Source organism: Anomaloglossus baeobatrachus, chromosome 12, assembly GCF_048569485.1.
Source record: "Anomaloglossus baeobatrachus isolate aAnoBae1 chromosome 12, aAnoBae1.hap1, whole genome shotgun sequence".
NCBI lineage: Eukaryota > Metazoa > Chordata > Amphibia > Anura > Aromobatidae > Anomaloglossus > Anomaloglossus baeobatrachus.
Window position 1 is genome coordinate 117,005,511 of NC_134364.1, and position 21,718 is coordinate 117,027,228.

Below are 21,718 nucleotides of genomic sequence, written 5' to 3' on the forward strand. Positions count from 1 at the left end.
TTTTCTGTTGGCTAAGGCTCCACCCCTTCTGGTCACATGGGTGTGACATCAGCAAAGGTCCTTCTAGCCACTCAGTAAAACACTTCTATAATAGAATTAGCACAAATAACAGGGAGGATGGACAGGCCGGGGGAATCACTATGAATACCCACCCCAGCTATCAGCTGATCATCAGCTGCTGTCATTCAAAAAGCTGATCACTTTGCAAAGTTTACTTGCTTGTGTTTCAAAACCTATACATCTGAGCTGACCACTAAAGGTATGTATAGAATCAGCCTGATAGTGCCAGTATAGCACTGTATCTATAGAATCAGCCTGATAGTGCCAGTATAGCACTGTCTTTAGGTTATATAGGAAAATCCTGGTGACTGGTTCACTATAATTGGTCAGCCAAAGGTCAAAACAAACCCAGGTAGCCGTTGATAGTTCCCTATGGTTGAAAATGTTTGGTATGGCCAAATTTTAAATCATGTGTATGTGGAGCCTCAGACCTTGGTAGCACATGTATGACAGTCCGTCAGTAATGAATTATCGTCTTTTCTCCTTTCCCATCAGAAGAGCATGTTTGCATTGCTCTACTCACTCAACCCTTATCGTTTGCAGGCAACCTCTCCCGTAGATTATTATATTATGAGAGCTGATGACTGTCACATTTTCAGACATTTCTTGTAAATGATATACTTTCAGATCAAGCAAATGGCTGGATAAATGTCATATACATTTTATATCAATGGCTTAATCTAAGTTGTACCAATTCTCCTAGGTGATGAAAAAGAGATCTGTAATGAAAGGACCCCCGCAATGATGAATACCATGAGCAGCAGGGCAAAGGGAAAAGACCGGCTTACCGGTAGAGCCCAAAGGTAGGCTCAGCATGTTACATACAGTCTATAGTGCTGCTCAGATCACTGATGGCAGGTCACACATCCTACCCTCTCTGCGCAGTGACCTCTGCACATGTTAAAGAGCATGTTAAAAACTCAATCCCAGGAAGGTCTAGAAAGTTGGAAAAAAAGCGTGTCTGTTCCTCACCCAGTTTTTAGCCTCCTTCACAGCTACAGAAACAAGACAGTAGAATCAAAATGTGGTGCTGTGGAAAGATGTTCTTGATACTATGGATGCCAAGAAGAACAAACAAATCAATTTTGGAACAAATGAAGCCAAACATGTCACTTGATGCAAAGATCACCAAGCTACGAATTGCCTACTTTGGACACATCATACGAAGAGAGCAATCACTGGAGAAGGGCATCATTGTGGGATTTGAACCCAGGACCCCAGTGCGGCAAGACTGCATTGCTAACCACTGAGCCACTTTGCTACCCATAAAGAGGGTGGGGAGGTGCTATTAAAGAAGCACTATCATCAAAGTTTTTATCTTCTTAATATATTGCAGTCATAATTTATAGCACAGTGTACTTACAATTGTTCATTTTGTCTTTCTACCCAGTTAATCCTTCTGTTTTCCATTTGATCTTTGACAGCACACAATTAAAAACTGCCTAGCTGAATCCTTCTAAGCTCTATGGAGAAACAGGAAGGTTCTTTTCCCTGCATGTCATGGGGTCCCTCCTATTTCTGGTGTCAGGAGATCACAGAGCAGGTCTTCGTATACACTTGCTCATGTTAATACTGGTGGCTGTGCAGATTATCCTTTATCCAGCACTGCTAGGGTTAAGTAGATCCTCTGGTCTGTTGAAATTCTGAGTGTAAGCAATGATCATCTCTTTTCTACTGCTAATCAGCTCTGCCATAAAGACTTCCCTCCTAGTCCAGGTAACTGCTGGTGATAGTTTTTGCTTTACTTGCCTCTACAGGGAACCTATGAGCTGTGGACCAGGAGGCCAGTTAGAGAACACAGACTGAGGGAAAGTTGTGTTGTTTTCCCTCCCTTTGACCTCATTGGGTTTTCCCCTCTGGTCTTTTCCTCATTATTACCTCTTGTTGTTTGGAGTGCTTTGTATGATTGCTGTTCATTTACCCTTGTCTGTCTTATCCTTTCTGTGTCTTTAACCTAGAGCAGGACTAGAATTCCAACTGCTCTGTGCACAGGGCTGAGTCCAGGGAAAGACAGGGATAGGCATGTGATCGACAACAAGGTGAAAGAACCCGTATACGGATGTTAGGATGTGCAGGGATCAGGGCGCTTTCACACTTGCGTTCAGCGCAATCCGCCGCTATGGAGAATAGCGCAGTCCGTTAACGCATTGCGCTATTCTCCATAGACTTGTATGGACGATGCACTGTAACGCAAGTGCCTGCGTTGCATCCGCTGGATGACGCTGAGTCATTATTTTGACACAGCGTCGGGCGGCGTGAACGCTGCATGTAGCGTTTTTTCGGGTCGTTAAAATATTGCACCTTGACGGATTCCGTTAGAATCCGCCAAGGTGTCTAATGATTGGCTATGGGGGCGGATTCTGCCGCAATGCACTAAGCGGCGGAATCCGCTGACTGATTCCGTCACGTTCTACTGCGCATGCTCAGCATGTCCAGCAGAACGATCTAAATGGTTTAAAATCACTCCTGGTCTCTCTCCCCCCTCTCACCCTCTCTCTCTCATACTCATTAATCACCGGCGCGGCGCTGCACAGCTGTCACACTGCTCTGGCAGCTTCTCCTGCTTTTGAATATGCCGGCCACTCATTATTCAATCTCGTATTCCCTGTTTCCCCCGCCCACCGGCGCCTATGATTGGTTGCAGTAAGACACGCCCCCACGCTGAGTGACAGCTGTCTCACTGCAACCAATCACAGCTGCCGGTGGGCGGGTCTATATCGTGCAGTACAATAAATAAATAATTGAAAAAAAATGGCGTGCGGTCCTCCCTAATTTTGATACCAGCCAAGATAAAGCCACACGGCTGAAGGCTGGTATTCTTAGAATGAGGAGCCCCATGTTACGGGGAGCCCCTCAGCCTAAAAATATCAGCCAGCAGCCGCGCAGAATTGCCGCATCAATTAGATGCGACAGTCCTGGGACTCTACCCGGCTCATCCCGAATTGCCCTGGTGCGGTGGCAATCGGGGTAATAAGGAGTTAATGGCAGCCCATAGCTGCCACTAAGTCCTAGGTTAATCATGGCAGGCGTCTCCCCGAGATATCTACCATGATTAACATGTAAGTGAAAGTAAATAAACACATACACCCGAAAATATACATTATTTGGAATAAAAGACAAAAAAACACCCTCTTTCACCACTTTATTAAAATCCCCAAATACCCCACCAGGTCCGGTGTAATCTGCGAGGTCCCACGACGCATCCAGCTCTGCTACATGAAGCTAACAGGAGTGGCCGTAGAACACCGCCGCTCTCTGTGAGCTCCACGCAGCAACTGAAGTGAGCCGCGCTGTCAGCGGGGACATTACTGAGGTAATGCCTGCATTTGTGTGGTGATGATGGGTGCAGTAGTGCCTGCGTGTGTTCGGTGATGGGTGCGGTAGTGTCGGGGTGTGAGCGGTGATGATGGGTGCAGTAGTGCTGGGGTGTGTGTGGTAGTGTCGGGGTGTGAGCGGTGATGATGGGTGCAGTAGTGCTGGGGTGTGTGTGGTGATGGTGGGTGCGGTAGTGTCGGGGTGTGAGCGGTGATGATGGGTGCAGTAGTGCTGGGGTGTGTGTGGTGATGGTGGGTGCAGTAGTGTCGGGGTGTGTGTGGTGATGGTGGGTGCAGTAGTGTCGGGGTGTGAGCGGTGATGATGGGTGCAGTAGTGCTGGGGTGTGTGCGGTGATGGGGGCTGTAGTGCCTGCGTGTATGCGGTGATGATGGGTGTAGTAGTGCCGTGGTGTGTGCGGTGATGATGGGGGCTGTAGTGCCTGCGTGTGTGCGGTGATGATGTGTACAGTAGTGCTGGTGTGTGCGGTGATGATGGGTACAGTAGTGCTGGTGTGTGTGGTGATGATGGGTACAGTAGTGCTGGTGTGTGTGGTGATGATGGGTACAGTAGTGCTGGTGTGTGCGGTGATGATGGGTACAGTAGTGCTGGTGTGTGTAGTGATGATGGGTACAGTAGTGCTGGTGTGTGCGGTGATGATGGGTACAGTAGTGCTGGTGTGTGTGGTGATGATGGGTACAGTAGTGCTGGTGTGTGCGGTGATGATGGGTACAGTAGTGCTGGTGTGTGTGGTGATGATTGGTACAGTAGTGCTGGTGTGTGCGGTGATGATGGGTACAGTAGTGCTGGTGTGTGTGGTGATGATGGGTACAGTACTGCTGGTGTGTGTGGTGATGATGGGTACAGTAGTGCTGGTGTGTGCGGTGATGATGGGTACAGTAGTGCTGGTGTGTGTGGTGATGATGGGTACAGTAGTGCTGGTGTGTGTGGTGATGATGGGTACAGTAGTGCTGGTGTGTGTAGTGATGATGGGTACAGTAGTGCTGGTGTGTGTAGTGATGATGGGTACAGTAGTGCTGGTGTATGTAGTGATGATGGGTACAGTAGTGCTGGTGTGTGTAGTGATGATGGGTACAGTAGTGCTGGTGTGTGTGGTGATGATGGGGGCGCTCTGTCTCTCGGCTAAAGACAAAAATTAACGCAACGCGTTATTTCACTGGAATCCGTTGCCTTTATTATCACACTATTTGTAAGGTATCAGTCACATGCGTCACACAACGCACTGTGACGGATGCCAAATGACGCACGTGTGAAAGTGCCCTCAGCCTCAGGTCAGTTTAGGAGGTGACCCTGCTCCCCTTTCCCTAGTGCAAGGGCCAACTGTTGTACCATGTAACCTGTGTTTTGCGGTGCTCATCGGGGGTTCCCATGCACCTTGCGGAATTTAGGTGGTCACTGCATGACACTGCAAAAGTGCTAGGGGGAGGAGGGAGCAGCTGGGTCAGGAGTTGAAGCGGGCGACGATTCATACAGAGAAAAGAGACTTCCTGTTCTACATAGAGCTTGGAAGGATTTAGCTAGTCAGTTTTTAATCACGTGATGTCATAGACCTAATAATAAACAGAAGAATTAACTGGGTAGAAGGGCAAAATGAATAATTGTTCACAATACTATATAATAATTGTAATATATTAGGAGGATACAAACTTTGATGAGTGTACTCCTTTAACCCCTTCACCCCAAGGCAATTTTCCATTTTTCTTCCACTTCTTCCAAGAGCCATGTGTAACGTTTTATTCTTCCACCAATGTAGCCATCTGACGGCTTGTTTTTTGCCGGAAGAATTGTACTCTTGAATTACACCATTCAGAGTGTACTGGAAAATGGTGAAAAAAATCAAGGTGCGATTACATTGCAAACAAAGTGAAATGTTAATATATATATATATATATATATATATATATATATATATATATATATATATATATATATATATATATATATATATATTTACACAGTGGCATGCAAAAGTTTGAGCACCCCTGGTCAAGTTTACTGATATTCTGAACAATTAAGCAAGTTGAAGATGAAATTATCTGTAAAAGCCATAAAGTTAAGGATAACACATATCCTCTGCATTTTAGACAAAGAAAAATATATATATATTTTTTTTACATTTTTAAATTCACAACAAAAAATAAAGTTGGCCAATGCAAAATTGCAAAATATTGGGTACCCTGCATGGTTAGTACCCTGCAGCACCCCCTTTGGCAACTATCAAAGCTTGTAAATGTTTTTTTGTAGGCAGCCAAGAGTCTTTCAATTCTTGTTTGAGGGATTTTCATGTTTTCTTCCTTGGAAAAGTCTTCTTGTTCTGTAAGATTCCTGGCTCTTCTTGCATGCACTGCTCTTTTGAGGTCTAGCCACAGATTTTCAATGATGTTCAGATCAGGGGACTGTGAGGGCCATTGTAAAACCTTCAGCTTGTACCTTTTGACATAGGCTAATGTGGATTTTGAATTGTGTTTAGGATCCTTATCCATTTATAGAAGTTATCCTCCTTTCAACTTCAGCTTTTTTACAGATGGTGTTATGTTTGCTTGAAGAATTTGTTAAACTTTAATTGAATCCATTCTTCCCTCTACCCGTGAAATGTTCCCAGTGCCATTGGATAGAACACAACCCCAAAGCATGATTAATCCACCCCCATGCTTAATGGTTGGCGAGATATTCTTGTCATGACATTCTGTCTTCTTTTTTTCCCAAACATTTGGTTTGATCATTGTGGCCAAGGAGTTCTAATTTAACCTCATCAGTTAACACGACTTGTTTCCAAAATACATCAGAGTCTTGTTTAGATGTTATTTTGCATACTTCTGATGCTAAATTTTATGGTTAGGACGCAGGAGAGGTTTTCTTCAGATGACTCTTCCATGAAGGCCATTTTTCTTTAGGTGTCTCTGAACAGTAGAACAATGTAACACAACTCCAGAGTCGGCTAAATCTTCCTGAAGGACGTTTGCAGTGAAGTGAAGGTTCTGATTTGCCTCTAGCAATCCTACGAGCAGCTCTCACAGAAATTTTGCTTGGTTTTCCAGACCTTATCCTGACCTCCACTGTTTCTGTAAGTGCCATTTCTGAATTACCGTATTTTTCGCTTTATAAGACGCACTTTTGTTCCCCCAAATTTTGGGGGAAAGTAGGGGGGTGCGTCTTGTAATCCGAATATACAGACTATATACTGCAGGGTCCAGGGGAGGTGGGGGCCGCTCTGGAGCCGTGCTGGAGGCTGAGGGAGGCTGGTAGAGGCTGGTGAGCTGGGGAAGGCTACAGCGGGAGATCTCCTGCTCCCGCTCATATAATATGCACAGCCACTGTCCATCACCGTGGTGCTGAAACCGCACCGCGGTGATGGGCTGGGGGAGCAGCGCATATTATATCTGCCTGTGCTCCCTTTGATTGCACATGCCCCCCCTGTGTTAGATATGGCCCCCATGCTGCTGCCCATAGCAAAATAAAAAACACTTTACTTCCCTCCTCCTGCGTGTCTCCCCGGTCTCCTTCCTGCTGCTGTGATCAGGCACGCAGAGATATCTCTCTGCTGTGCCGATCACATGACCGCACCGAGAACCAGGAACCAGGAAGTGCAGGAGACAGGAGCTCAACCCCACGGAGGGAGACACGAGGGAGGATAGTGCTGGAGAAGGTAAGGAAAGAGTTTATTTTACTAAAAGCAGCAGCATGGGGGCGATATCTAACACAGGATGATGTGTGGCAGCCACAGTGGGCCATGTGACAGCCACAGGGGGCCATGTGCCAGCCATAGGGGACATGTGGCATCACTGGGGGCTGTGCGCCAGCCACAAGGGGGCTATATTCAATATAAGGTGGTCATATCCAGATTAAGTGGGGTAATTTTAGGATGGGGGGCTATGAGGGACATATACCGTATTTTTCGGACTATAAGACGCACCCTGGTTTTAGAGAAAGAAAATAGGAAAATAAAATTTTAAGCAAAAAATGTGGTCATGACACACTGTTATGGGGCGAGGATCTGCTGCTGACACTGTTATGGGGGTAATGTCCCCAAATTCTCTAATAAGGTACCCCATCCTGGTAATGATCCTCCTGCCTTGTATATAATCCCCATCCTTATATTTATATATATATATATATATATATATGTCCCTCATCCTGCTATATGTCCCTCATCCTGCTATATGTCCCCATCATCCTGCTCATATGCGCCCATAATCCTGCTCATATGCGCCCATCATCCTGCTCATATGCGCCCATCATCATGCTCATATGCGCCCATCATCCTGCTCATATGCGCCCATCATCCTGCTCATATTCCCCCATCATCCTGATCATATGCCCCCATCATCCTGCTCATATGCGCCCATCATCCTGCTCATATGCCCCCATCATCCTGCTCATATTCCCCCATCATCCTGCTCATATGCGCCCATCATCCTTCTCATATGCGCCCATCATCCTTCTCATATGCGCCCATCATCCTGCTCATATGCCCCCATCATCCTGCTCATATACCCCCATCATCCTGCTCATATGCCCCCATCATCCTGCTCATATGCCCCCATCATCCTGCTCATATACCCCCATCATCCTGCTCATATGCCCCCATCATCCTGCTCATATGCCCCCATCATCCTGCTCATATGCCCCCATCATCCTGCTCATATGCGCCCATCATCCTGCTCATATGCGCCCATCATCCTGCTCATATGCGCCCATCATCCTGCTCATATACCCCCATCATCCTGCTCATATGCCCCCATCATCCTGCTCATATGCCCCCATCATCCTGCTCATATGCGCCCATCATCCTGCTCATATGCGCCCATCATCCTGTTCATATGCGCCCATCATCCTGTTCATATGCGCCCATCATCCTGCTCATATGCGCCCATCATCATGCTCATATGCGCCCATCCTGCGGCATTTACAATCACCTTTCCTCGCTCCACGCAGTGTCGCTCCTCCTCTATCTGTGCCGGCAGCGCTGTGTGGAGCCGGCGGTGATTGTCTGGAGGGGTGACTGCTCGGAGGTTGCTGGAAGGACCGCGGACGGGTAGTGGCCCGGCGGTCTGGAGCAGTATACAAAGGACAGTCAGCACCAGGGCAGGGGCCTTTCGGATCCCGGCAAGGCTAGGAGTCGCCATAATTTGCCAAATCCGTCAGTGAAGGGGACGACTGTCTCCCAACAACCAAGTCCCGATAGAAGGCAACAGCCCAACCATTACAGTAGAGACACCGCCACCGCCAGGGCACCAGTTTCTAAGGGCCAGCGCCTGCGGGCAAAGAGTAGAGCTCCTCCGGTCCAGCTTGAAGCCGGGGAGCGGGTTACCGGTGGGAACCCATCGAGACCATCAACAACATTAGGTGCAGGAAAAGGGACATCACCGTCACCTACTGGGGAAAGCAAGTGCAGCCGTCCGTGGGAACAGTCTTTCCAGCCGTGTGTTTTACCGAGAACTGTGTCAACGTCTCAGGCTGAGTGAGTACCACAGTGCCGCAAGGCACAGCGCTGCCCCCGCGTCCCTGCGCCCACCAAGCCCAGCATCTCCCACCTCATCACTGGGCCCCGGGATCACCAACCCCTACCCACGGAGGGGCAACACAACAACTTGATGCTTCACACCATCACTCCCGGGATCCCCACACCGAGCAGCGGTGGTGCCAACAAATCACCACAACCGTGGGTGGCGTCACGGACAATAGACAATATCCCAAAAACCCAATCCCCTTTCACTCACGGGCGAGGAGCGCCGCTCGAGAACCCCCGGGATCCGGCCCACCGCTCGAGCCACCACTGAGCAGCAGCAGCCGGACCCGAGCAGAGGGGTGAGCGCAGTGCTGACACCCTCCTCCCCGCCCGCGACATATGGAATCCCTGATGGCAGATGACAGTGACAAATGGGATGCACATGCTGGCACGTGGACTTCCTGGCTCATTTTCCGAGAGACTCCGGAATATTCGTCTTGGCGCAGATAAGGGGCTATACTGTGGTTGTTTATCCCCCACGTTCCTTTAACTGATATTTGTAATATTTATGAAGATTCGTATATTTGTGCGTATGAGCTCTCTGGACGCCCGACTTACTCCTATCTATCTATTCCCCCCCCACCCCCTCCTCATACCCTCTTCTCTTTCCTATACCTATCTCTTTCTTCCTTCTTCTCTCTTTCTGATCTCCACTCAGTCTTTATAGTTAAAATAGTTTCCATATTACTGTTTTGAGAAGTCGTACCATGACACGGTATAATCTGAATTGATTTGCTTTCTGTTTTCTTTTCTTACCATTCCTATCTTGGTAAAAGTATTCACAATACAGTGCTATTTGCCTGATCCACATGTTTGAATTAACTTTAACCGATGTACATTTACATCTTATATGTGGTATGAGCGATACTTTGTTCACTTTGCCTTAAACTTAATAAAATTATTTACTGGGGGAAAAAAAAAAAAAAGAAAAACCCATGGCTGTTGTTTTATTTGCACAAGGTTAGAGGAAGCTGGGTTTTTATAAAGCTGTGAAATTTGCATCACCTGCCCTTTGCTAACTATGATAATGACCAAGCCACAAACCTAACAGGCTAATTAAGGTCTGAAATGATAGTCAAAGTTATCTGAGCACACAAATCTACAAGGGTGTTCAAACTTTTGCACTGGCCCATTTTCATTTTTGTAGATTTTAAAATGTTAAAGATGAAAATATTTTTTTTTTGTTCTTACCTAAAATATAAAGGAAATGTGTCATCTTTAACTGTATGCCTTTTAGAGATAATTTCATTTTTAACTTGATTAACTGTTCACAATAACAGTAATTTTGACCAGTGGTGCTCAAACTTCTGCATAGCACTGTATTATTTATATATATATATATATATATATATATATATATATATATATATATATATATATATATATATATATATATATATAATATATATATATATAATATATATATATATATATATAATATAATATTTTTTTTTTATTTTTATTTTTTTTATTTACTATGTTCACTATATAGTAAAACTAATTTGGCATTATAATTTCCCAGGGCAGTATGAGTATCAAATACCAAACATGATTGGTTGTTTTTGTTTTTTTTTTTTATTTAAGTGTTGAAAAAAAATTCTGAATTTTGTAAAAAAAAAAAAAAACAAATAAAAAATTGCGCTTTTGTCGACATTATCCAAGACCCATAGTGTTCTCATTTTCTCTATCTGGGACTGTGTGACGGCTTTTTTTTTTTTTTTGCGCCCATACATGGCGTTTTTTCTGATAACATTGTCGTGCAGATGTGATGTTTTGGTTGCCTCTTAACGCAATTTATTGCAATGTTGCGGCAACCAAAAAAAGTCATTATGGCGTTTTGATTTTTTTTGATTTGGTATTGCCGCTTTCAGAAAAAACAATGTATATTTATAATTTTTTTATTGTTTTATTTTAATGGGGCTAAAGGGGGTGATTTAAACTTTCGTGATTTTTTTTTTAAACTTTATTTTAACTTTTTACAGTATTTAACCTTTTCACGACACATGACATACTGGGTACGTCATGGATTGTGTCAGGTTAATCCCTGCCTGCTGCCACGGACAGCCGGCAGCGATCCCTGCACATATCAGCTGATTTGAACAGCTGACATGTGCGGCTATCAGGCACGAGTGGATTTGCGTACCACTCGCACCTGTTAACCCCTTGCATCTCGCTGTCAATATGTGAAAGTGAGATGAAACAGCGTGCTGCGGTAAGCATTCACTTACCTGGCATCATCGGAAATCACGTGATGTGACCCCCGTGGATCCGATAGTTGTCATGGTAGCACAGGGTCATGTGATGACTCCTGTAGCAATCATGAGTCACTTCCTTTCACTGCCAACAGAGGGCCCTGTGCAGGAGGAGAGCAGCTTTTCTGCAGATCTCAGTTGTGTAGCTCTGATCTGGAGAAATGGAAGAGCGATCAGACTGCTGATCGTTATAGCCCCCTAAGGGGACTAGTAAAATAAAAAAAAAGTAGAAACAAAGTTAAAAAAAAAAAAAAAAAAGTTCAAATCACCTCCCATTCGCCCCATTGAAAATTAAAGGGTTAAAAAATAAAACATATACACACATTTGGTATTGCCGCGTTCAGAAATGCCCGATCTATTAAAATATTAAATCAATTCATCTGATTGGTGAACGGCATAGCATAAAAAAAATCCCAATGCCAAAATTACGTTTTTTGGTCGCTGGATATTTTGCGCAAAATGCAATAACAGGTGATCAAAACGTAGCATCTGTGCAAAAATGGTACCGATAAAAACGTCAGCTCAAGACGCAAAAAATAAGCCATTACCGAGCCATAGATCCCGAAAAATGAGAACGTTACAGATAGTGGAAATTGGTGTAAAAAGTGAGCCATTTTTTGTACAAATTTGTGAATTTTTTTTAACCCCTTAGATAAAAGTAAACCTATACATGTTTAATGTCTACGAACTTGTACCGACCTGAGGCATCACACCGGCACATCTGTTTTATCATATAGTGAACACTGTGAATAAAATATCCCAAAATCAATCAGGCAGTCGCACTCTTTTTTTGCAATTTTTTCACATTTGGAATTTTTTTGCCGTTTTTCCAGTACACTATATGGTAAAACTTATGGTTTCATTCAAAAGTACAACTCATCCTGCAAAAAAAATAAGCTCTTATATGGCAAGATGGGAAAAATAAAAATGTAACGGCGCTTGGAAGAAGGGGAGGACAAAAAAACACCCGGAAAAACGCCCTGGGGTGAAGGGAGATTGTCTCATAGCTCTGTATGGCAGAAATCATGATCTCCTATAAATGTCGCTCACAGCCAGCGTTCACAGGAGGATTTGTGATGATAGACGCAGGGGTCATCAGCTCACCCCCGGCTATCATAACAACCCATCATCGCAACGCGATCACTTGATGGGGCACCCATGGTGGGATTAGTGATGCACTTCCTTTCACCACACTTGTTAAATGCTGCTGTTAAGCGTGCTTTACACGCTGCGACATCGCTAGCCGATACTAGCGATGACAAGCGTGATAGCACCCACCCCTATTGTTATGCCGATATGTGAAGATCGCTGCCGTAGCGAACATTATCGCTACGGCAGCGTCACACGTATTTACCTGCCTGGCGACGTCGCTGTGACCGGCGATCCGCCTCCTTTATAAGGGGGCGGTTTGCTTGGCGTCACAGCGACGTCACTAAGCGGCCACCCAATCAAAGCGGAGGGGCGGAGATGAACGGGACGAACATCCCGCCCACCTTCTTCCTTCCTCATTGCTGGTGTGTGGCAGGTAAGGAGAGGTTCCTCGTTCCTGCGGCGTCACACGTAGCGATGTGTGCTGCCGCAGGGATGAGGATCAACTTCGCCCAAGCAACAGCAGCGATAATTGGGAGAGGACCCCCATGTCAACGAGGAGCGATTTTGGACGTTTTTGCAACAATCCAAAATCGCTCCTAGGAGTCACACACAACGAGATCGCTACAGCGGCCGGATGTGCGTCACAAAATCTGTGACCCCAACGAGATCGCTGTAGCGATCTCGTAGCGTGTAAAGCCACCCTTAGAGATCAACTGCAGCAATTAACTTTTTAACAGCAGCAAGAAGATCTCCGATCCACACGTGGCTGTTAGAGGCTCTTGATGGCTGACTAAATGAGCTGTTAAGTCCTGGAAATGATAGGACTTGATAGTTGTGAATGGGTAACTGTGCTCGGTTTGAACAGTCATTGAACGGATTTTCTTGGATGACAGCTACACAGAGGCAGATTTCTTTAAAATGGTCATCTGCAACTTTGTTTTTCCTACAGTATATGGAAAAATTGAACTTTTTTGGCATAAACCCATGCGTGACTACAGGTTGCCAAGTGGCTCTAAGGAAACACAATGTTAATTTTACAGCCGACACATTTATTTCAGTCTAGAAGTGCACAATTGAATTACATTTAGAATAGAGTACAGTTCTCCGCTCTTCCCAGATAATTAGCAATATGTTGTGTGCTGCTCGCAGCCTTGTGGAGCTAACAATAGAAGTCTTTGGGTCTCAGTGGGACATTTGTGCATTCCTCGGGGTGTAAATGCGAGGAACATAACAAGCAAGTGGCATTCAGCTCTCTTCTATTCAATGAGCAATTTTCTAAACTTGGCACTTATCGCTTAAATCTTTCCCTGAGCTCAGTCAATGCTCAAAAATTTGGTGTCCCACTGAAATAAAGGTGATAGTTTTTGATCATGGGTTAAAAATAAATTCTATTTAGATGTTTTTTCAGCCTGTCATGCTGCAGCTGGAGGAACGCTCAGTTCTAAAAATCTGATAACACAAATTTTAGAATGCCAGTTAGCGAAAATTTAATTTTTCAAATAGTCCACAGAGTCTCCAATTTTGATCAAAAACTTTATAGCTGAAGCCACTTCTTTTGATGAGTCGTTGTAGAAGAGGGGGTTGTTGTGTAGCATAGGGATGACTACAGTTGCAGTTGGTCCAGTTACTAAATTCTATGGGAGTCATGTAATTTTGCCCACCCCCATCACTAAGGCTTTATCTTGGAGTGGTGTAGAAGCTGGTGAACTAGATGATCCATGTGATGCTAGATACCACGAGCTGTAGGAATAGAAGGGTAGTCAGACAAACCGGGATCATAAGCCAAGAGGTAACGTATAAGATTCAGGGATCAGACAGAGACAAGGTCAGGAAGAAGTCCGAGGTCAGAAGCCAGGAGGTAACGTATAAGATTCAGGGATCAGACAGAGACATGGTCAGGAAGAGGTCCAAGGTCAGAAGCTGGGAGGTAACGTATAAGGTTCAGTGAGCAGACAGAAACATGGTCAGGAAGAGGTCCAAGGTCAGAAGCCAGGAGGTAATGTATAAGATTCAGGGATCAGACAGAAACATGGTCAGGAAGAGGTCCAAGGTCAGAAGCCAGGAGGTAATGTATAAGATTCAGGGATCAGACAGAGACAAGGTCAGGAAGAAGTCCGAGGTCAGAAGCCAGGAGGTAACGTATAAGATTCAGGGATCAGACAGAGACATGGTCAGGAAGAGGTCCAAGGTCAGAAGCTGGGAGGTAACGTATAAGGTTCAGTGAGCAGACAGAAACATGGTCAGGAAGAGGTCCAAGGTCAGAAGCCAGGAGGTAATGTATAAGATTCAGGGATAAGACAGACGTGGTCAGGAAGAGGTCCGAGGTCAGAAGTTGAAAGGTAATGTATAAGGTTCAGTGAGCAGACAGAGACATTGTCAGAAAGGGGTCCGAGGTCAGAAGCTGGGAGGTAACGTATAAGGTTCACGTCAGAAGCCAAGATCAGAACACTTACACCAGACAGGAGCCAGGACCACACTGAGGAGCAAACAGGAAGTATGACTGGCAAAGTTCAGACCGAGTAAACCCAGTAAAGAAACAGAGCAATCTCTAGGAGCGAGGCACATCTCTGAAGGCACCTCCCAAAACAAGTGTAGACCCTAGTGCTGAAAAACCATCTGTCAGCAAGTGCACAAATCACATAGCAGAGCATTTTCAAATGAAAAATGCTCTGCACAGCGGACCCGTGACTAAAGCATTCCAAATGCAAAATGCTCTGCACAGTGGAACCGTGACACTCCATCTGCGGTAGTGTCACGCAATGACTACTGGGGTTCCACAGGGTACACGATACAACGGTGGGTCCTGGCGCTAGGAAGGCAAAAACTCAACACAACTTTCACCCAGCAAATGTTCTCTGAATGGCTTCCTGGTCCTCAGCTCACAGGTTCCCTCTAGAGGCAAGAAAAGCAGAAACTATCACCAGCAGTAACCTGAACTAGGAGGGAAGTCTTTATAGCAGAGATAATTAGCAATAGAGAACAGCTGGCTATACGTCTCATTCAGAGTTTCAGGAATCAGAGGATCTACTTAACCCTAACAGCACTGGATAAAGGAGAATCTGCACAGCCAGCAGTAGTAATCGGAGGAAATGTGAATGGAGCTCTGCGCTGTGATCTCCTGAAACCAGAAATCAGAGGGACCATTCTGAATCGTGGTACCCTTGTGACAGGTAAAGTCATATTTACAGGAATACCTGTACTTGCAGGGAGTTGGACCAGATAACCCTGGAGATCTCTTCCATCTCAACTATTCTATGACATATTCCTATGCAGAGCGCAGCAGTTGAGATGAGTTGTTCCATCGGCTGCTGTGCTCTGCTTAGGAGCTAGCAAAGTTCTCAGGATAATGAAGAGCCTATGCAGAGCGCAATAACCGATGACAAACTCATCTTGACTTCTGCGCTCTACATAGTCAGGTCAGAATTCAGAAGACCCTAAAGAAAAAGAAGATTGATGTATGAGATTGCCGTTAGGATGAACTGGTGCTGGAAGTTGCAGAGAAGGAGATGGGGCCCAGGATCTGTCCAGAGATCACATAACCCATGAGAGTACAAAGAAATACATTGTGGCATTAATTGCTTGCTGGTCCCTAAAAAGTCCAATAATATTTTTCCTCTAAACATTTGGATGATCTCTATATTGACCTATACATTGGAAAAGTTCAAGAACCACATGACTAATATTAAATTATTTTCCTTGTAGATGGTATAACATGGATCATGAAGACATTTCCTATTTGCCAAAGAATGTTCCTTTACTGGTCAGTCAATTTTGCAACTTTTGCTCATCTCTACCTTATATTGGTTGGAATTTATAACAAAAAATATTTTTATTTGTTGGTGACATACAGAATCTGGAAGAGAAAATCTCTGTATTTAATTGCTGGGCTCTTAAAGGGGTTCTCCACTACTAGGACAACTCCTTCAGATTCCACTAGTTTCCCATAGTTAAAATAAAAGACCCTGTACTTGTGACGCCCTGGACTAGCCAGGTACGGTAGTCACAGGTAGGCATTTGCATAACACCCGTCCCCTAAAAAGGTAACAACAGCCAACCACATTAAAACCTAGTCACCACCCTCAGGGCTTAATGATCACACCAGGGGGCGGAGCCAGATGGTTGGCCACGCCCACCGAGGAGTCCAGAGGGCCTGAGGCGGGAAACACAAGTTCAGTTGTCAGTTGGGAGTTGTCAGTTGTCAGTTGAGTTGAGTAGTAAAGTGGAGTTGAGAGGAATAGAGTGCAGCAGGCCTGTGGTGACAGGTCTGCAGCGGAAACTGACAGGTGCCAGGGTCGTAGCCCGCACACCTTGGCTAGGAGGAAGATGGTGGCCTGGCCTGCAGGAGCCGGGAAGACAGCCAGGTGGAATCATAAGGGACCGGGACAGGGTAGTGGCCCGCCGGTGCCGAACCGGGGAACCGACTCGAAACCGGAGCACCAGGGGGGTACTCAGACCCAGAACGAGGCCCAGAAGCCACTGGACCACGTCGAATTTACTGATTGAGGTCTGGACCTTAGGTCCTTTCCCATCCCAGGTCCCGAAAGAAGGCAACAGCCCACCGAGGGGGATAGAAAGCCACCGCACAGGCAGAGAGATCCCACGGGCCAGCACCTGCGGGCAAACGGACTCCACTGACACATACACAGCTGGGGAGCGGACGCCCACTGCTGAGGCACAGGCAGTCTACATGAACATAACAAGGTGCAAGAGACAGGCCAAGACCACCGAACCGGGTGGGGGACAAGACGCAGCCGGCTGCGGGCACCGACCACCATCAACTTTGTTTACCAGAGACTTGCGTGTGTCTATAATCGTGAGTACAACAGTGCCATCCGGCCGCGCACCGCACTCCACCACCAAATTGCCACTCTCCCCAAATGGGTTCCGGGGTCACCATCCCTGCCCATGGAGGGATTAACATCTTGCTGCACGACCATCTCCCCCGGGTGCCCCGTAACTGCAGTGGTGGTGTCTACATCTTCACATCCCATGGGTGGCATCAAGAACTCAAACGTGGCTCCGGCCGTACACCTACCTAACCACCACACCCCATCGAGATCGCCAGCAACCCCCTTGCAGAGCGACGTGACCCCCGGGTCCGGAGGCGCTCGGGCCACCCACCAAATGAGCTCGGATCCAAGCGGCTCGGCTGCAGCCGAGCGCGGGGCGGTACATACTCACCTCACGTTCTGGCGCTGCTCCAGTGCTGTCAGTAGTCATGTTTTGGGGCTCACATGACATTGTCCAATCATTGTCGACTTCTCATGCCACGCCTTCGGACCAAATAAGCACTCAACAGGAAGTGAGTGGCAGCCACAGCATCACTTCCTGTTGATTAACTCATTTGGTCCGTAGGTGGGGAGAGAGAAGCCGGCAGTGATTGGTTGTGGGGATCGCATGATGTCACAAGAGCCCTAAACAGCACAGCGCCAGAAAGGAAGGTGAGTACAGCGTCTTTTATGTTACCTGGGGGAAACAAGTGGAGTCACAAGGTATTGTCCTAGTAGTAGAGAATCCCTTTAAGAAGTTTATGGGTTCAAGATATTGGCCATGTGTAGAAGGCCTAATGGTAAAATCTGTTCTTTCTTAAGGAGTAAATATTGGTAACAGCTCAACCTTCTAGATCTCCAATGGTATTATTAAATACCAAAACTGTGCATTACTCCCCCTACCCAGGTCCAGCAATGAGCCTTCACCACTGTTCCTATTGTCTGTTATTGCTGATGCAGCCAATCGGTAAGCTTCGCTATTCAGAGCCACTGATTGGCTGCAGCTCTTTTGACATGGCGTCAGCACTGTAAGCAAAAAAAGACACAAGGAGCAGAGGCGGAGACTTAGTGCTGGACCTGGGAAGGGCGAGTAAGGCTAGTTTAAAAAAAAAAAGCACCTAGGGACAGGGGCTTTCTGAAACCCTATCAACCCAGCTAAAATATAGCACAAATTGACATTTTACTTTAAATTCCTTTTTTATTTTTCTCTTTACTCCTTAGAAAAGTCTCCATGATGAAGTTACCGTTAAACATTCAGAAGGGAATTTCAGAGAAGATGAATTTTTCAGCACAAAAAAACTAAAAGTTCCCGTCCAAAACACTTTATTGGGAAACGAAGAAAAAATAGTTTTTGCAAATGAGAAATTACTGCTGGAAAGTAAACAGGATGTTCCATTTCATGGGAAGAGAATGGAAGTATCAAGCGATGATCTAATCTCAGAGGGTCGAGACATGATAGAATATTTGTCTGTGCTGGGCAGCGACAGCGAACCGGGCGAGAACGCCGCAAAAACATGAACAAGACGCCAGAAAAGATGCAGATGTGGAGAGGAGTCAGCTTAGAAAAATACCAAATATTTATGGAAGAAAAATCTGAAAAACTCGTCCTACAAAAGTCATCCTCTAAAGGATAAAGATCTGCCGGAGATAATGACCAACTTGTCCCAGAAATGGCTGAAAATACGGCGGCTTTCTGCATCACAATATTACAACACGAGGATCCGCGGCGCTCCAAAATCATCCAAACAATAAAAACGTGTCTATACCGGAACTGTGCAATCATTCATTACATGACACGAGCATATAAAACGGCTTTGTGCCCATTTTATTTTTAAAAATTACTTTTTATCGTACGGTTTAAATTTTTTTAAAGGAAATTTGTAGTTATATCTGTGTCTGATCTAAAAAAAAAAGACACATGAATGACCAATTGTCTAAAAAGGTAAAACTCAGAATGAATATTCCGTTCATCTGCCTCAATATATACCGCAAGGCTGAGTTCACATGTCCAGCAATCATCCGTTAAAACTGATCCAGCAGGATATATATTTTATAGAATTTGTATTATTATTATGAAAATTCTAAAAGAATAAATAAAAAACATTTAAAAATAATCACAATAATACTAATAATAAAACTAATTTAGAATTTTTATCAGTTTAATAATAATAATAATAATAATAATTAATTAGTAGTAATATTGTAATTTATTGTTTATTCTATTAATAATAATAAATTATTAGTAGTATTGTAATTTATTATTTTATTTATTCATTCTTTTATTAATAATAATAATAATAATAATAATAATAATAATACTTACATAATTTGTATAAAAAATAAAATAAAATGACAATAATAAATCCTAATTATTATTAGTAGTATTGTCATTTATTATTTTGTTTATTCTTTTATTAATAATATTAATAATAATAATAATACTACAATTTTACCATAATTAGTATACAAAACTAATAGTAATAAATACTAAGTTATTAGTAGCAGTATTGTAATTTTTTATTTTTTTATTCTTTTAGAATTTTTATAATAGTAATACAAATTCTAACATAATTTGTATAAAGAATAATAATAATAATTCCTAAATTATTTTTAGTAACAGTAGTGTAATTTCTTTTTACTCTTTTAGAAGTTTTATAATATCAATATTAAAAATTCTAACATCATTTGCATAAAAAATAAAATAAAAAATAATAATTATTTATTAGTAGTAGTATTGTAATTTATTTTATTTTTATTATTAATAATAATAATACATTCTTACATAATTTGTATAAAAAAATAAAATAAAATGATAATAATAAATCCTAAATTATTATTAGTAGTATTGTAATTTGTATATGATTTTGTTTATTCTTTAATAATAATAATAATAATAATAATACCATTTTAACATAATTTGTAGAAAAATATCATAATAATAATAATAATAATAACAATAATAAAAAAATCCTAAATTATTATTATTAGTAGTAGTATTGTAATTTTTTTTTTAATTCTTTTAGAATTTTAATAATTATAATAATAATAAAAAATAACAATTTGCATAATAATAATTAATAATAATAATTTGATCGTAGCTACAAGATGAACATTGATAGAGTATTGTAAAAAATCATTTTTAAGGGATTTTCCAAGAATCAGGAAAGGATAGGAGACAATTGTGAAACTCATTGATCTCAAGAATGGGAGTTTTGTATCTGGAAAGGAGTTGCAGTGTTTCATGTATACTGCCATAAAGGTCTGACAGAGGCACAAGCTTAGTAATTACAAGTAAAGGCACATAGCTAGCGCACATTTCACTCACACACACACGGCATAGGTGACTTCACTTCTCACTATCCACAGCCCATCTCTCAGTAGTACCCATGCCTTGACCTAGCAAACCCAATTGCTGTTCACCAACCCTCAGAAGACTGGTCTACACGTTGTCCCAACCCTACGTCACCTCCTGCTGTCTCAGGGTCCCCCCTATGCCTACAGAACCTGAGCTCTTCTTCCAATCTATTCCACTTCCCAGGTCATCAAGGATCTTCCGGTATTGTATAGGATCTAAATTCCCACTTCTTTATCCAGTTGCAAACTTGCTCCTTGATCTTCCTCCTGCACACACCCAGATGACGACTTGCTCCTAGCTTCTCACACCCACCACTAACTGAGAACTAACAGCTTTTCCATTTGTTTCCTAAAAATCTTCCCTTTCTTCTTCGGTGGGTTCTGCTACCGTTAATCTTACTTTATTAGAGGGCTTTACATGATGCAAAACTGCAGCTACTGATCAAAAAAGGAGAAGGCAGACTCTGAATAAGGAGAAAAAGAAATAGCAAGTAAGTATGGCGGCTTGCAGAAAGATAGAACACAGCACACAGTCCTGTATACAGCAGTGTGATTTCCCACTACCTTGGAAGAGAATTAAAATCCAGAATAATGACCTTATTCCATTTAAGACTTTTCTACTTTTAAATATTTAATGCGGAAAAGTGTCTGCTGCCTCCAAAACACCTATAAGTGACCACAGTAATCACCGGCTCAGTAGGAGCCCATACTCTTGTCTGCTGATCTTCTTGCTGGGTGAGGTAGCAGTTCCCCAGCTGCGCTTATGCAATCCTCGGAAAAAAATACATATGGGGCCGTGCGCTTTGGAGCTGGCAGGGCCACAAGTCCCTTGACAGATTAGGGCAGTCTGCAGAGGACTCTGACTCATCTCAGATATGGCGGAAGTATTGTGCCATTGTTTCTAGCAACAGTAGGGTTATTCGCGTGCGTAAATCAATCTTTTTATGAGGCTCTTCAAGCCTACGTACTTCTTCGTGAATGTTGGATAGACCACTGTGATATTTTATAAACCAGGCTATGCTCTTAGGCTAAATAACTAGTTAGGAAGTGTACTCTGTTCCCGGCACAAAAGAACAAGTCTGCCAATTATATGTGTGGGAGGGTAGAGTTGTTCCAAGCCACACGCGGCTCATTTAACCTTTTCATGTGTTAACGGAGGTCGGAAAGACTTGTGCTGCAGGATAGGAAAGGATCCAACCCAGAAAGAGTGAAAATATTCTATATGAGGAACGCTGTCACGGGTGACAGTCATGTGGTTTCTGGCCATAGAAGGTCACAGCGTTTGGCTGCGCAGAATGCTCCCTGACTTTCCCTTGTTCCTGCTGTCAGTAGTCATTGGTATAGGAAGC

General features: G+C 43.8%; 1 protein-coding gene across 2 annotated transcripts in view; it reads left to right on the top strand.

Moving 5' to 3' along the window:
• The window catches only part of CCDC9B (coiled-coil domain containing 9B), a 67,239-nt gene extending 48,125 nt beyond the window's left edge, over window positions 1-19,114 (top strand). Inside the window, exons 11-13 of one of the 2 annotated variants that reach the window (XM_075331205.1) lie at window positions 764-863; window positions 15,949-16,006; window positions 18,237-19,113. In XM_075331205.1, the coding sequence (XP_075187320.1) occupies window positions 764-863; window positions 15,949-16,006; window positions 18,237-18,533 (455 nt within the window). In that variant the 3' untranslated portion in view covers window positions 18,534-19,113. Of the gene's footprint in view, window positions 1-763; window positions 864-15,948; window positions 16,007-18,236 lie in introns of both variants that reach the window. The other variant, XM_075331204.1, reaches the window with a different exon arrangement.
• Window positions 19,115-21,718: the final 2,604 nt, after the last annotated feature.